The sequence below is a fragment of the Pteropus vampyrus genome, unplaced genomic scaffold (genome assembly GCF_000151845.1).
Source record: "Pteropus vampyrus isolate Shadow unplaced genomic scaffold, Pvam_2.0 Scaffold16, whole genome shotgun sequence".
Taxonomy (NCBI): Eukaryota; Metazoa; Chordata; class Mammalia; order Chiroptera; family Pteropodidae; genus Pteropus; species Pteropus vampyrus.
The window spans coordinates 2,512,065-2,528,612 of record NW_011888797.1 but is presented as its reverse complement, the minus strand read 5'-3'; the positions used below and the strand labels follow the sequence as shown (position 1 = coordinate 2,528,612).

General features: G+C 36.4%; 1 protein-coding gene and 1 pseudogene across 5 annotated transcripts in view; both read left to right on the top strand.

Annotated features, from left to right (window-relative positions):
* The window catches only part of WASHC3 (WASH complex subunit 3), a 41,795-nt gene extending 32,503 nt beyond the window's left edge, over positions 1 to 9,292 (top strand). For 2 of the 5 annotated variants that reach the window (XM_011386808.1, XM_011386796.1), the window contains exons 6-7: positions 744 to 808; positions 9,038 to 9,292. In XM_011386808.1, coding sequence (XP_011385110.1) covers positions 744 to 808; positions 9,038 to 9,122 — 150 coding nt within the window. In that variant the 3' untranslated portion in view covers positions 9,123 to 9,292. Of the gene's footprint in view, positions 1 to 743; positions 809 to 2,897; positions 3,161 to 9,037 lie in introns of those variants that run through there. The other 3 variants (XM_023527322.1, XM_023527323.1, XM_023527321.1) reach the window with 3 other exon arrangements.
* Positions 9,293 to 15,652: 6,360 nt separating this feature from the next.
* LOC105310638 lies at positions 15,653 to 16,423 on the top strand (annotated as a pseudogene).
* Positions 16,424 to 16,548: the final 125 nt, after the last annotated feature.

Genomic DNA, 16,548 nt, shown 5'->3' with positions numbered 1-16,548 from the left:
TTAATTTGTATTTCTCTAATGACTAGTGATATCGAGCATCTTTTCATATAACTGCTGGCCATTTATATGTCTTCTTTGGAAAAATGTCTGTTCAGGTCCTTTGCTATTCGTATATCTTCTTTGGAAAAATGTCTGTTCAGGTCCTTTGATTATTTGATTTTTTGCTGTTGAGTTATATGAGTTCTTTATATATTTTGGATATTAACCCCTTACCAGATACATGGTTTGCAAATATTTTTTTCCATCCTGAAGGTCTTCCTTTTGTTTTGTTGATGGTTTTCTAGAATATGTGCTGCTGAAGTGAGCCCATGTTGATGGTTTCTTTTGCTGTGCAGAAGCTTTTTAGTTTAATGCAGTCCTAAATTGTTTAGTTTTATTTTGTTGCTTGTGCTTTGGATTTGATTTCCATAAAAATCATTACCAAGGTCCATGTCAAGGAGTTTTTTTCCTATGTTTTTTTCTAGAAGTTTCATGATTTGAGTCTTTAATCTGTTTCTAGTTAATTTTTGTGAATGGTGAAAGGGGTCTAGTTTCATTCTTTTACATGTGAATATCTAATTTCATTTATTGAAGAAACTGTCTTTTCTCTATTGAGTATTCTTGGCTCCCTTGTCAAATATTAGTTGACTGTATATGCTTGGGTTTATTTCTGGGCTCGCAGTTCTGTTCCATTGGTCTATTTTTCTGTTTTTTGAAGGAAGCATTTTTACTAATTGAGTTATTATATTGTGTTTTTTGCTTAGGGTGTTCCAGTGATGGCAATAAGAAACAAAATGATATCAGAAGGACTAGACCCAGATCTTCTTGAGTAAGTAATTCTTCTAATATAATTATATTACTGTCAAAATGTTGAATTTATCAGTTATAATAAGAATATTTTAAACTCTCTATATTTTTTTCCTATACAGTGTTTTATGATTGAGGAAACCACCTTCAAAGATAGTGTCTCTGCTATGTTACAAAAATGTAAAATCTATCCTGTGCTACTAAAACCAGCCTTTGTGCATTTAAGAGCAGTTAGAATAGATCAGAGATGAATCTATTATTTCCAAAAGAGATGGAATTTGATAAATTAGTTTTGTTGCATAGCAGTATTGTCCACAAGAAGTAGTGTTTTTTTCTTTCCATGCTACCTTCATCTTCTCTTTCTTCCATTCTTTCTTTTTAAAAAAGTTACCTACCAGGTATTCATTTAAGACCATAGAGTGTAGGAAATTTAATCTACCATAATTTAAGTTGAGCCAAATTGAGAAATAAATAGAATAAAGTCACTCTGGGTCCACATAAATGGTTATTATGAAACTAGATACTGTTTGTGTGAGTTTTACAAAATATTTTTTGAGAAATGCTGAAAATTTGTGGCTTAGACATTTGACAATAATTTATTCAATCTAAGCAAACCTGGCTACATAGCCCATCCTGGATAAAATATATCTTAATGGATTATTCAGAACTAGTCTGTTTTGCAAGTATCTAGATACTTGTAAAGAGTTTTTCCAGTTTGGGGTTTTAGTTCACTCTGATGTATATAGCTATGTTGTCCAGGCATTCATACTGCACTAGCAGTATACCACTTTGGAATTTGCCTTGGCTGTCAGCCCTTAAGGAAATGTGTGCATTTTGGAGGTGAAACACTATAAATGTCTTTTCTCTCCTATTTTATCTTCTAAAATATGAAATTTAAGAATTTTTTTAAAGTTTTCAAGAACAGATTTTCAAAATATATCTACATTTAATATATATCCAAATAGCAAACAATTCAAATACATTGGCATGGATTGGTAATTTGAACTAAAGCATCTCCAGGATATTTGACATTTGTTCTGGAAATTGTTTCTGACACACACTTTGAAAGCAGATGGATTGTGACATATATTTTAATGTGAATTGAACATATGGATCCAATCTATTTGGTACTCATTGTAATATATGTTGTAAATATATTTAACATTGACCATGACCTCTTTTTGCTTCTGGAAATACACAGTAGACCTTCTGTAATAACAGCTAAAATGACCTCTACAATGATGATTTTTCTCTGTAGAGAAAATGTAATAAATGGAAAACCAGCAGCCCTGTAAGCATCAGCATATGCTGGATATCCAGTCCCTTTTCCCCGATTGGCTTCATTTCATCCCCTGTCCAGACTAAACCTAGTTCATAATCCTTTACCTAACAAGCCACCCACACTAGCAACTTGAAAATCATCCTTGATTGTGCCCCCTTCCCTACCTCCTTCTATGTCAGTCACTATGATTTTTTCATTTATATCCTTCACATCTGACCACGTCTCCATGCCCATTGCTATTTAGTTCAAGCTCTCATCATTTCTCACTTGATTATAATAGCTCCTGATTGGTTTCCCTATTCTCTTTTAATCTGTCACTAAAGCCTGAGTGGATTTGTTCATACTTAATTTTTGCTTCAGATCTTTCTGTGACTCTCCGTTGCCTTCAACATGTAGTCTAACATATTGGAATTGCATATAAATGCTTGTATCATCAAGACCAAGATTCTCTCTCTAGCTTCATTTCCTGCCTCTTCCATGTACACCTATCTCACGTAGCCGTAGCAAACTACTGGCAGTTCCCTGATTGTATCATTTCCCTATTCTCTTTTGGTATCTTTCAATGTTTTCTTTCTTCTCTGTGGAACTCCCTCCATCTTATTGCGCTGGCTGATTTCATATTCTTCAAGACTCCATTGAGGTATCACCACCCTGTCCATGGATGACTACCAAGGGGAGAATCCCCGGTACCCCAATATTTCCTTGATATATCTTACTTAGCAAGTTCGAGGGTATGTCATTGTCTGTAAATGTTGAGAAACATTCAGTTGCAAGGTAGTGCCAAGTTTTAGGGTAGAATTCCAGTAACAGCTAAAACATTGTCTTACAGAAAAGCTGCTCCTCAACCACAGCCTGGAGCCGGAATTCTGACCCATTACCTCATCGGTACAGGCCTTCGGTCACAAGGGGCACTGGTTGGAGTGGGGGTGACTCACTATGAGCTATCACCACTGCTACTAGCAAACCATCTCCAACTACATTTAGCTGGATATGATAAGTGGGGTCAACTGCCTTGTTAAAGAGGAATTCTGGCACTTTGAGAATCATGTTTACATAAAAGTTAAAGAGCCTCACTTCAGGAGAGAAGTTCGAGCTGATGAAGAAGAAAATGTGCCACCCAAGTGAAGAGTGTACTTCATTTAGAGTCTTAGGTACATAGTAAGCCTCAGCTGAGAACTTTCAGCAAGGATTGTTCTGTTTTCTTTTTTCTTTCAAAATATAAACATACACTTTTTATTAGCCCTAGATACTAAGACAGACTCATTATAATAAAAGAAATAGCCTAGATCTGTCTGTACTGAACAAAAAGCAAAGCTGAGGTTAATATAGAATTAAATACTGATCAGAAAATATATTGCTATTTGATTGTGTATAAAATTGTGGAAGCTAAGAGTACATGATTTTAAACTAAAACAGTTTACATGATAAGGGAGAAGAGAGCCTGGCTCTTTTCCTAGAAAACTGGCTATCATTGACTTTTGGAAAGTCTATAAAGCTGAAGAAAATGCCCGATAATTACCAAATAAATAGTATTTGTTTGCTACTTCTAAGTGATTAATTATTTTTAAAAATCCAAGTTTTTGAAAATAACAATAGTTCTTCCATAATCAAGAATTAGTCCTATTTAACTTGTAAAAACCAGTTTCCAATACCACTGAAATAAAAAGTTTTGTGAAAGAGTACTTTTATCACCATCACACTCAAAAGAGTTTAAAAGGAAAGAAAATGGAAATTTTAAAAATTGATCTGTTTCAGTTTTGTATTCAGTATATGGAATAGGTAAATTGTGCCTTCTAAGTTCTTTCAATCAATGCCTGGATTTTTTTTACCAAGGTTAAAAAAAAGAAAAACATTTCTCTTATGCCCTGTTCTGCGCTTTCATTTATGTCCCAGAACTAAGGTTACTATTATTACATAGTAACTAATATTTTTACTATTCTAGGATATAGAGGTTAGGCCTGCCCATCAGCATGAGATGACATTCATGATGGTTAAGGCTCAGGCTAAAGCAGACTTTAGAAATGATCACCTTGCTGGGGTTCAGATTCTGCCCTGCCCTGTATGAACCTGGACTAATTACCTGATCTCCCTGTGCATCAGTTTCATCATCAGTAAAATGGGAAATGAAAGAATTCGTAGCATTGTTCAGACTAAGAGAATAGCGTAAGCACTTAGCATAGCTCTAGATAAGCAGTAATTGTTCAGTAAATGTTAGTTGTGATTTATAAATGTTTTGATGGAGGAAGATGTTGTAAATTCTAAACAATTGGATTTACCAGGCTTTTGGAACACAACTTGTTTAGAATCCTGTAGTTGCCTGTATTCCATTGTGTTTTCAACAAAGAGATATTTAACGTACACACAGCAGCTGTCTTCCCAGATTATATTGTTTTCTCAAACTAAAAAATTTGTATTTTAAAATTTGCAGTAAAGAATAGATTTCTGAAATTGAAATTCAAGTGGTCATGCTCCATATTCGTAAAAGAATACAATTTGTAGCATATTGATTTGGCTAAAGAAAGCATGTGATTGAGTTCACATGCTTTGAACAGAACCAGCTCAGCTGGCATTTGTCCTGGAGATACCTGTTCAAGAGATTTATACCCTTCTCCCAGACTGTGGAATGACCAGTGTTATGGTCTCCATAAGTAAAAGCAACCACCTCCGCCTGCTTATGACTGAGACAAGAGGGGATTTATTAGTGTAAACCAAAAGGATACTGGAAAACAGGGAAACATTGTTAATTATATTCAAGGCATGTCCAGCAGATTTTCTTGCCCTCGAAGGGAATTCCTTTTCTGCCAATGATCTCTGTCTACCTCTTGCCACACAACAACATAATCGATTAAAGGTTGGATTTGGGCTGATTGAGGATACAATAGGCCTCATTCTCCAACCAGACAATTCCAAAAATAGGTTTATTTTTTTAGTTCTTGCTGAGTTGGGTTCCCATTTAATTTAATTGCCAGTCCTCAACCCCTGGATGGCAGACTGGCTCGAAAGTATAGGACAGGAAAAGACAATGTCAAAAAATTGCGATTGGTCACAAGAGTGAGAAAGATAATAAAAATATCAGAAAGGTTGTGGTTACAGGAGCATTTATGATCTTACTCCCTGGTGTATGTCATCAGTTTATGTCAAATAAACTCTCATAAAAATCCCCACCCCACCCCAAAAAGGCAGTGTTACATTATCTGTCCAAAAGTTTGGTCATCATTTCATCTTTTGGATTGATTTATGACCAAAATGGAGAATTGTGGACAAAAAGAGGGATTCTATGGAAAGTAATCTCACGGGGTGATCTGATCATAAATTCCTAACAAGCATGGTGTGTAGTCATGCCCCAGACATATAACTTTTTAATAACAGGTTTATCTTTACCTGAAACAAGCCCTGTCCATTGTTTCTATGTACCTAGGTTAACACACCGTTGAAATAACCACTCTCAAGAAAGCCCGTAATCTTGTTAACTCTCCTGTAATCTAATCCCTGGCTTGGTTTTTCCCACCCTCATGTAATCTTCCTTAAGTTCTCTCCTTAATATCAAATGCATAAAAGAAGCTCCAAAACAAGTATTCTCTGGAGCGTTTGAGATCTTGCTCCCCAGCATCTGTTGTCATTTTGGCTCAAATAAACTTTTATAAAAATTCAAAAGAAAAAAGATGATGTTAAAAAGCATTTGTGGTCTGACAGTGGCTAAACCTTCAGCTGTAAAATAAATAAATCAGGGAGATGTAGTGTACAGCATGGAGACTGTAGTCAACAGTACTATATTGTATATTTGAAAGTTGTTAAGAGAGTAGATCTTAAAAGTTCTCAAAAGACGAAAAATTTTTGTAGCTATATGTGGTGCTGAATGTTAACTATACTGATTGTAACGATCATTTCGCAATATATACAAATATCAAAGTATTATGTTGTATACCTGAAACTAATATAATGTTATATATCAATTATGTCTCAGTTTTAAGAAATAAACAAAGATAAACAATAACAAATATTGGTGAGGATATGACGAAATTGAAACCTTTTGCACTCTTGGTGGGAATATAAATGATGTAGCCACTATGGAAAACAGTATGGCAGTTTCGCACAAAAGTTAATCATAGAATTACCATATAATCCAGCAGTTCCACTTCTGGGCATGTACCCGAAAGAAGTGAAGCAAAGGCTCTAACATATATTTGTATACTCATGCTCATAGCAGCATTATTCACAATTGCCCAAAGCCAAATGCCCATCCACAGGTGAATGGTTCAACAAAATGTACTATCTGCACCCAATGGAACATTAGTTAGCCTTAAAAAGAAAGGAAATTCTGTTATACATAATAACGTGGGTGAACCTTGAAGACCTTTATTATGATAAATGAAACAAGCCATTTCAGACAAATGTTATGTGATTCTACTCAGAATAGTCAAATTCATGAAGACAGAAAGTAGGAGAGTGGTTGCCAAAGGCTGGAGGGAAAGGAAATGGGAAGCTGTTGTTTAAAGGGTGTAGAGTTTCAGTTCTGCATGCTGAAGAGAGTTCTGGAGATGGTGGTGATGATTGCACAACAATGTAAATGTAAAATAAATGACTACTTCAGAATCCCAAACTTGGTTATGCAATTTCAGTGAAAACTTATATTTCATATAACTTGTCCTCACCCTCCATCCATTGTTCTGCCAAATGGTCTAATCTCATCTACTGTTGCATCCCAGTATACCTTACGCTCTGGCTACCAAATGACAGTTTCCAGATGCAGCATGGCATACCATTCCCATTTTTTAATTTTACACAGAGCTCTCTCATCTTCACGTATTCCCACATTTTCTGTTTGTGGCAAGCTCCCTCTCATATCCCAAAACCTTTCCCAAGTGTCTTCATCTCTCTGGAGTCTTCTCTGACTAACCTCAGCAGAGTGAATTATTTTTTCTTTGTATACAAGTATAGCTAGTACAACTGTATTTGTGTATATCACACTGTATAACAATAATTTGTTTGCATTTCTGTCCCCCCCACTAAAACAATCATCTTCTTTAGGGCTAGAACAGCTTGTTATTCATCTCTGTATCTCCAGCTCCTAACACAGTTTCTGGCAAATTGTAGGTACATGATGATGAGGAGAATAATAATATATAATAGTACTACTACTACTACTAATAGAAAATAACATGTATTTACTTTACTTACCATGCGTCAGATATTATATTATATACTCTACTTTCAGTAATTTATTTTAATCATCACAAGAGTCCAATTGGGTACAGAGTAGTTAAATAGCTTCCCCAAAGTTACCCAACAAGGAAGTAGCAAGGCTGAGATTTGAACCCAACCAGTCTGGCTCCAGAGTTTGTGTTCTTAACCACTATACTGTCTATAGCATCACATATATTAAAAGGTGGTTACATATATAAATTAATTTTATAATTTCACTCCCTTCTAGGCCTAGCTTTTACCCTTTTCTTAGTAGCATTTATTTTAGGGGAGTTGCGTACATTGTTTTTTTGTTTGTTTGAGTTGCCATAGATACTAATATAATTTTAATGTAGTATTCAAATAATTCCCTCTGGTAATTTTTTTCTTTTTAACAAAGTGAAGACAATAAGAAATCAACTATACAGCAAAGAAAAATTTACCGGGGAAAATGTGCCCTGTATTCATGCCCACTTCTTACAGAGTTCTTGCTGCCATGAAGAATGATGGAGACTGTGGTCCTGTGTTAGCATTTTAGGCAGATGGAGCATCAATCAAAACCAAGAAATGCTGTAGCCAGCTTTAAAATTTTACTATATTGAGTATATATGACTTCCTCAAAGGCATAATCTAAAATTGTACAGCAGAGTAAATGGGTTTACATGTGACAACTAGGGAGCAATGGCCAGCTTTTGTTTTGTAGCATGCCAGATATGATATTAAAAAATATCAGCCAAAACTTGGCCATAATTTTTAGTAACTAGAAGTAAATAGTAGATTATACATTTTCTTATTTTAGTAGTAGTAGTTATATCTCTGGTAAAGAACAGTTTTATTTGTTGGTGTTCTAAATCTTTAATTACACTCAAGGAGCTTGAGGGAGAAATAAGTCTGGTAGTTTTTAATTATTAAGACAGAGCAGCTGTATTATTTTTCCTTTACCTCTTACTTTCCCCAGAAGTATACTTGCTTAATTTACTTTCTTGGTAAGAGTGAATAGAGGCAGGATAATAGTGCTACCCTATTGACTGAATGATTTACTGACAAATGCTGTGGAGCCGAAGTAGTTGACTTTTAATAACACCATTAAATTTTCATTTTGGTTTATTATAGCACATCCATGCAGAGTTGGAGTTTAACCATTCACGTATCACCTTGTTTTGCCTAGGGAATGTTCAAGACACTGTTTTAACCAACTCCTACTTTTTATATTTATTCTCTGACAATAAAACATATTAGTGAAAACTCAGCAAACATTAAGAACAGTCTTTGACCAAACGCTCTTCTCCCCCACAATATTTCCACATTGCCTGTATTTCTTAATAGTCATTCTTGAACTCTCATCCATTTTAAAATTTCTCCTTTCAGCTTTCCTGAACATGAAGATTTTCTTTTTCTTTCCATTGTTAGCTTTCCCTTCTCTGTACCTCATGAACACTTGGAGGCTACATGGTTAGCACTGGTCATGCCAGCCTCTCCAGATCACATCGCTGTCTACAGTTGGATCTCCATGGTAATGAGAAGCAGAAAGTGCTGATGTAGCACACTCTGTAAGGACTGGCAAGAGAAAACAGTGCCACAGCCTGTACAGGAATAGCACTTAATCCCCTTGGTGCAGGAGATGCCAGAGAGAAGCACACTGTGGCGGAGAGTGGGAGTCTCTCTCAGTTAAGGACACAGACTTGGCAGATTTATTAGCAGCAATATTCTAGGATGAACCTAATTTACAGTTAGTCAATGTGTTTTTCAACTGGAAAAACCTTTAAAATTTTTTTCCTTCTCTTTCAGGAGGCCAGATGCTCCAGTGCCTGATGGCGAAGGTGAAAAAAATACAGAAGAAAGTTCAGATAGCGAGTCTTCCTTTAGTGACTAAGCTTAATTTTACTAACAGTTACATATCCATGTGTAGGTTACATTTACATTCTGTCAGAAACAGAGCCTGAATTTAAACTCTTAGTCATAAAAACATCAAATGAACAAATATCTACCAGCAGCCTTCCTCTGTGTTAAAATAAATAAATAAATAAAGCATGTATAACCTGGCAGAGTGTCTTGTTACCAAAATAAAGGGCCCTGAACCAAAAAATAAAATAGCCTAAGAAAGTGCAATTAGGCTATAAATACTGAGATGGAATATTGCAGGGATGCAATGGCTACATTAAAGTCAATGTGAAGTGATCAAAAATACACTCGATGCAAAAACAAATTTAGCTAAGTGAATCATTCAGTTTTGCTGACTATTTTAGCATGAAAAGTATTATGTGCATTTATATCACAAATTAAAGAAATTTCGAGCAGACAGTTATACTGGATTGAAATTTTCTGTGACAACTTAAACCTTATATATCATATACAATATGGATATAGAACTTATTGATAGTATTAGCATCTAGAGCTTTTTACCACTTGGCCATCACTTCATATAATATCAAAGTTAGGTATTCTTATATATTTTATCAGATAGAAATTGAATTTAAGGTAGTTTCAATGTAGTTTAGACTGAGCAAACATCATTGTCATCAACTCTTCATATTGCCTAAACAGAAAAAATATATTTAACTTGCAATTTTAAAATGCCCTCACCTCACCTTGCAAATAATTCTTCATGAATAATTATTTGCACACAGTCTAGAAAAACCTCTAAACTACAGTCAGCCCTTGGTATTCGCAGAAAATTGGTTCCAGGAATCCCTAAATTCATGGATGCTCAAGTCCCTTATGTAAAATGGCGTAATATTTGCAAATAACCTTTGTGCATCCTCTTATATACTTTAAATCATCTCTAGATTACTTATAATACCTAATACAATCTAAGTGCTATGTAATTAATTATATTGTAGTATTTACGGAATAATGACAAGAAAAAATCTCTGCATGTTCAGTATGGCGGCAATCATCAAAAGCCTAACTACATAGTACAGGTTAGCAAGAGTGTCACATTTAAAAAAAATACTTCCGATGCGCTGTTGATTGAATCCACAAATGCCGAACCCACAGATACAGAGGGCTGACTGTACTTACAAGGAAAGAGATAAATGCATTTGATTAATGGTACTCAGTTTAGGTCACCTGAAAGTAGACCCTGAGAGAAGGACTTGGCTGTATGTAGGTCATTTGTGAGGTGATTTCAGGAAGCGAGAGTGAGAGAATAGAAAAAGTAAGGGGGAAACCCTAGAAGAGGTATATTATCGAGATTTCCATTTTGAGCTTAAGTGCTCTAAGACCTGAGAAGCTTAAAGAATGACTCTCAGCATTGTCCACCTAATACGGATTGGATCACTTATTAACTAGTTCCCATCCCCCATTAGTTGAGAATGACCTCCAGGAGCATTAACCACCCCTGCACTTGTGGACCGTGCTTTTGTGTGGGAAAGCAAGCTCCCCCAATGTTAAAAAAGGACTCGAAACAAAACAAAGATGCATGGCCCACGCTTGTGGAATTTCACGATCAAAAAAATATACAAATCTGACCTTAGAACTGTCTAGTGCAGCTGTGGCTAATAGCACGTTGATAAGAGCATGTGATGTAGAGCAAAAAATATTCGCTACCATTTACCATTTGCCTATTCAGAACTGCTCCAGTCCCATGTTAAGTTCACTCTGTCACCAAGTTTACAAGGTGATGGCCAGCCACAGTCTATATAAGACTACACAGGAGGATTAGTGAGACAAGCTACAGTTCCTGTTGCTACATCTGGACCTAAGGCCAAAACTCATTCATCGTCTCCTTCCTCCCCCACCTATTTGAGATTTTTCTAGCTCTCTGCCAGAAACTCCATTTGGGTTTCCTGGTGGAGTGACCCAGACCTTCATCCCTTCAGGGATTCAGGGTGTTGGTGACTTGACCTTTTTAGGCTCTGATTATCACAGTAGTCTGTTTGCTGTTCACACCAGGCATGGAAGCATCAAGACATATCCCAATGAATCAACTGAGTTCCAGACACATTCTTTCTGTTTGATTGCGTAGCCATAATCCTAGCTCCTCGTGTTAACCAACATATTAACACTCCTTTTTGGCTTGTTATCCCACAGATATGAGCAGCCCAACGGGATGCTTTGTTGACAACAGTTGACAACAGTAGCCTCAGTTTTATGGGATCCTTACTGTGCTTCCTGGTGGAAGTGTGCCAGCTTCTTCTTCTTACCCCGTCTAAGAAACAGGACCTCCAGTCCAGCAGCAAGCCTAAGGTGGTAGAAATGGGACACACAATTCTGCAAGTAGGCCACTGGGAATGGGGATAAGAAGGGCCAAACCTATTTCTATCTCTCGATTGCTGGAGCCATGAATTCTAGCAGTTGGGAACATGGCATCATGTTTAGGCCGTTGGCATGTATTGCATCTTAGAAAACAGCACCCCAGCCTGCAGATGTCATCTCTGAGCTGTTGTCTAAGCTGACCCTAGTAACAGACCATTTCATTGTTCTCAAAGATGTCATTATCACCCTCTTTAGTATATTCTTTATTGCTTTAGTAAAGAGATTGTTCTCTGGACCGTCCTTTGGAAAATAGTAAGTTGGTTCTCTCCACATATGAAATCCATTCTAACATTACCACTTTTCTGAGCCACTGACTTCTTCAATACTTTGACAAGGCAATTCCAGCATCTCTGTCTCATTTAGTGTAGGCCATCATCATGGCCAAGTTTCAAGAAGCTGTCCCACCAGCCTATTAACACCAACTCTATGAGTCCTTGCTGCCACCTACACATTGAATCTTGAGTCATAAGAAAGTGTTCCCATGTCGATAAACTCTCCCCTATTCAGCCATATATTTCTGCCTCTCTGGTCCAGCACACTCAAGATATATTCCCACACATGTTCAGATTCCTGCCAGTACTTGTTAGGCAGTTCTTAAAATTCTTTCAGTAAATAAGCTATTTCTTCCCAGATTAAGGACTTTATTTTCTCTCTCAGCTGAAATGACATTAGTTATCATTCTCAAGGCAATGGAGGAAGACAAGTTAGATCTTGAGGTAGTAAAAGTCATCTTACAAGGCATCCACTTCAGGTGAACACTTTGTATGGTCTCCAGGTAAAGGGAGGTTGGTTTCTTCTAGTGAGAGAGAAAGAGCTGCTTTGGATGACATGGAGGATTCAGAGAAAACCAGGGATTCAAGCTCCTTAAGCACATTCACCTGAACTTTCTCATCTGACTTCTCAGTCCCTCTCATGATATCTAGGCCCTAACTTTAGTAAAGGAGACTTATGGAGGATGCATGTTTCATCTCCTTTGCAGCTCTGTCAACTCTTACAATTAAACTCTGGGTCTGATTCTGACCACAGCTGTCCTATGGCTGAGGAGATAATGGTCTCTTTAAATACTACCGAGGTGGCCTTTGGGCTTTCACTGTGCTCTAAGATGATAGTGAGAAGATCTGAGCCTGTTACTGTTATTTTATGTTTCTAAGGCTTCTAAGGCAATTAACAAGTGCTAGCCAATTCCACAATCCTTTGCCCCATTCTAGTGACATAGCTACTAGATAAGCTATTGCTTCTCATCCCATTCCACCAAAGGTGAGATTCTTAGGAACTGTGATATACACCAAGGATTACCACCATCCTAGCAATAAAGAAAGTGATCCAGTTCCAGAACCCCATACTAAGGATCTGCTTTCCATGGACAGTCTCATACCAAAGTCCTTTGTTATATTCCTCTTAAAACCAACGTTGAGACAAATACTTGGGTGTGAGTAGTTGCTTTGTGAATTAATTTCAGGAGTCAGTAGTAAGCAGGAGGAATGAGAAAAGGAAGAAAATACAATAAAGGGTATATGATCAAGATTGCCACTGTGGGTGCTTGGGACTTGATTCTAGGACCAGCACCACCTGAGAAATGAGCAAGTGCTTCCAAGAATTGTCCATCAGAAGGACCAGAGGCTGGACCACTTGTCTACTAGTCCTGCACCCATTGGTTTCACTCCTCTACATTTCTGCAATATACTTGCATTTAGGCCAAGGGGCTCCCATGGTCTTGAAAAGGACATTTTGTGACAAAATGGGAAAGTAGGACACTTATCGGAGATGGGTTGCTGTCACCAAAAGGTGAGTCTGAGCTTGAGTGGAACTCTCTACTACAGCTGTGTCTGAAACCTAAGGTGGGCCTGGGGGATTTATTGTAGGGCATCGCCACAAGTATCGGCTACAGACGATGCTGCTTCTAAAACACCAAATTGACCCGAACTTACTTTTATTTAAAATGTATAATTTTCTTCTTGGATACAAAGACAAGTTGGACCGTAAGCCACACTCAAGATTTCCAGAACTTTTTCATTAAAATTTTTAGTTTTTAAAATCGTCCAAGAATGACCAAAGGATAAACAATGACTAAATCTATATCTTTATAGTCTGTTGCAATTATAATGCGATTTTTAAATGTTTCCCTTTACACATACCCTGCCGAGTTTTTCTGTGAAACTTTTGTATCTGAACCAGGACATGGCTCCTGTTAGAGAATAAATTGTGTCCATGTGCTCTTGAAGAGTGCCCAGGCAACATAATGTTCAGAAAAACTTTTGTTTCTGATCAAGTTCTTTACAAAAACAAGCTTGATTTCCAGGATTTGTGAAGAACTTAAATTCCCACAATTTAATCCTTTACTTTAACAGCTGCTGCAACGGTGCCATGGCGTCTTTACAAAAACAGTCACTTTTACCTTTCTTGTTGATAAGATAAACAAAAAGATGGCCACTAAAGCAAGTGTCACTCTTAGATTTTAGATATAGATTAAACAGACATGTATCTGTCTTTGGAACATGAAATATAAAGATTTTATTTATAACTTCATTTCCTCTGTTCTCCAAACGATATTACTTTAGATTGGCAGCTTACAAATAAATAAATTTGGAAATAAACTCATTTTACAATATCTTCAAATTATTTACTAGGCATCTGTGTATACTTTCATTCAAATTGATATAATTAGATTAAAATATTTTAGAATTAAACACTTTGTTTCACAGTTAACATTAGTTTTTTTTGCAATAAGTTCTAAGTATTGGAATAATAACATTTTCAAGTCTAGAAGAAATCTTAACAAATATCTAGTTTAATTGCCTCATTTTGACCAATGAGTAATTTGAAGCCCAGAGGAACTGAATGATTCCCCCAAGAATTGCAAGAAAGAAAAGGTTTATCTGTATAAACAAAAATGCTTAACTAGTAATATTCTTATCTTAAATATTAATACTTTTAGTTACCCATACAAAAGCAAAATTCTTAAAATTTCAGTAATCTTACTAAAATTTCACATTGTAATGTACAAAGTGGAGCTGTGAAAAAAATCTTTATACTTTCCTTAAGGATATTCTACCATCAATCTCTCAATTTTTTATTTGTATTAAAATATATGACTCTGTGACAATCAAGTAAAGCTACTTCTACGTTTTCTTAGGGACATCTTAACCACACTAGTTTATACTTTCCTATAGTATCATTCTAGTTTTCTAAATCAAACCTTGGAAAATTCTAAGAAGCTGGCATCATAGTTTTTAAGTGGCCAGCATAAACAGAGTACCTAGATAGCAAAATAAAAACCCCAGGGGTAAAATCTAAGACAAATTCCTTCCAAGACACAAACTATCAAAATTACTCGAAATAGATAACAGCTTTATATCTACAAAAGAATCTTAATTTGTGGTTAAAAACATGCTCATTAAGAAAAATGGACACCCACATGACTTCATTGGTGACTCCTACCAAAAAAGGAAGAAATAATGCCAATACTACAGAAATTCTTCCAGAATATTGAAAAGAGGAAACTACTTTCTAAGTCATTCTATGAGACCAGCATTAATCTTATACCAAAAATCAGACAGACATTACAATAAGAGAAAACTGAAGACCAATATCCCTCATGAAAACAGAAGTAAATATTCATAAAAATTTCCAAGCAAATTGAATCCGATATCATAGAAGATATACAGATGTTCAATAAGCATATGAAAAGTTGTTCATCGTATATCATTAGGGAATTGAAAATTAAGACAATTGTGATTATACCACATACTTATTGGAATGGCTAAAGTCCAAAATACCAATAATACTAAATGCTGGGAAGGATGCAGAGCAACAGGAACCCTTATTCATTGCTAATGAAAAGGCAAAAGAGCACAGTCGCTTTGAAAATTGGTTTGGCGGTTTCTTACAAAGCTAAACATTGTTTTACTATACAGCTCAATCATACTCAGATATTAAGTTAAAAACTTACATCCACATAAAACTCTACACATGAATGTTTATAGCAGCTTTATTTATAATTTCTCAAACTGGAAGCAGTGAAGATTTCTTTCAATAAATGAATGAATAAATGAACTCTGATATATCTGTACAGCGGAATATTATTCAACGATAAGAATAAATTAGTCTCTTTTTTGTGGTGCCTCGGAGGCAGACAGCTGCTTCTTGATGAAGCTGAATATTTCTTACCCAGCCACTGGCTGCCAGAAGCTCATTGAAGTGAACAATGAATGAAGACTTCGTACCTTTTATGAGAAGTTGCTGCTGACGCTCTGCGTGAAGAATGGAAGGGTTATGTGATTCGAGTCAGTGGTAGAAACGACAAACAAGGTTTTACCATGAAGCACAGTGTCTTGACCCATGGCCGTGTCTGCCTGCTGCTGAGTAAGGGGCATTCCTGCTATAAACCAGGGAGCACTGGAGAAAGAAAGCATGGATCTGCTCGGGGTTGCATTGTGGATGCCAATCTGAGTGTTCTCACCTTGGTCATTGTGAAAAACGGGGAGAAAGATATTCCTGGTCTCACTGATACTACTGTGCCTCATCGCCTGGGACCCAAAAGAGCGAGCAGAATCCGCAAACTTTTCAGTCTCTCTCAAGAAGGTGATGTCCGCCAATATGTTGTGAGAAAGCCCCTAAACAGAGAAGGTAAGAAACCTAGAACCAAAGCAGCCGAGAGTCAGCGTCTTGTGACTCCACACGTCCTGTAACATAAACATCGGTGTATTGCTCTGAAGAAACAGTGTACTAAGAAAAATAAGGAAGAAGCTATAGAATATGCTAAACTTTTGGCCAAGAGAATGAAAGAGGCCAAAGAGAAATGCCAGGAACAGATGGCCAAGAGACGTAGGCTTTCCTCTCTGAGAGCTTCTACCTCTAAGTCTGAGTCCAGTCAAAAATGAGATTTTGTAAGAGTAACAAATAAATAAGATCAGACATTGAAAGAAAGAAAAGAAAGAAAGAAAGAAAGAGAGAGAAAGAAAGAAAGAAAGAAAGAAAGAAAGAAAGAAAGAAAGAAAGAAAGAAAGAAAGAAAGAAAGAAGAAAGAAAAGGAAGGAAGGAAG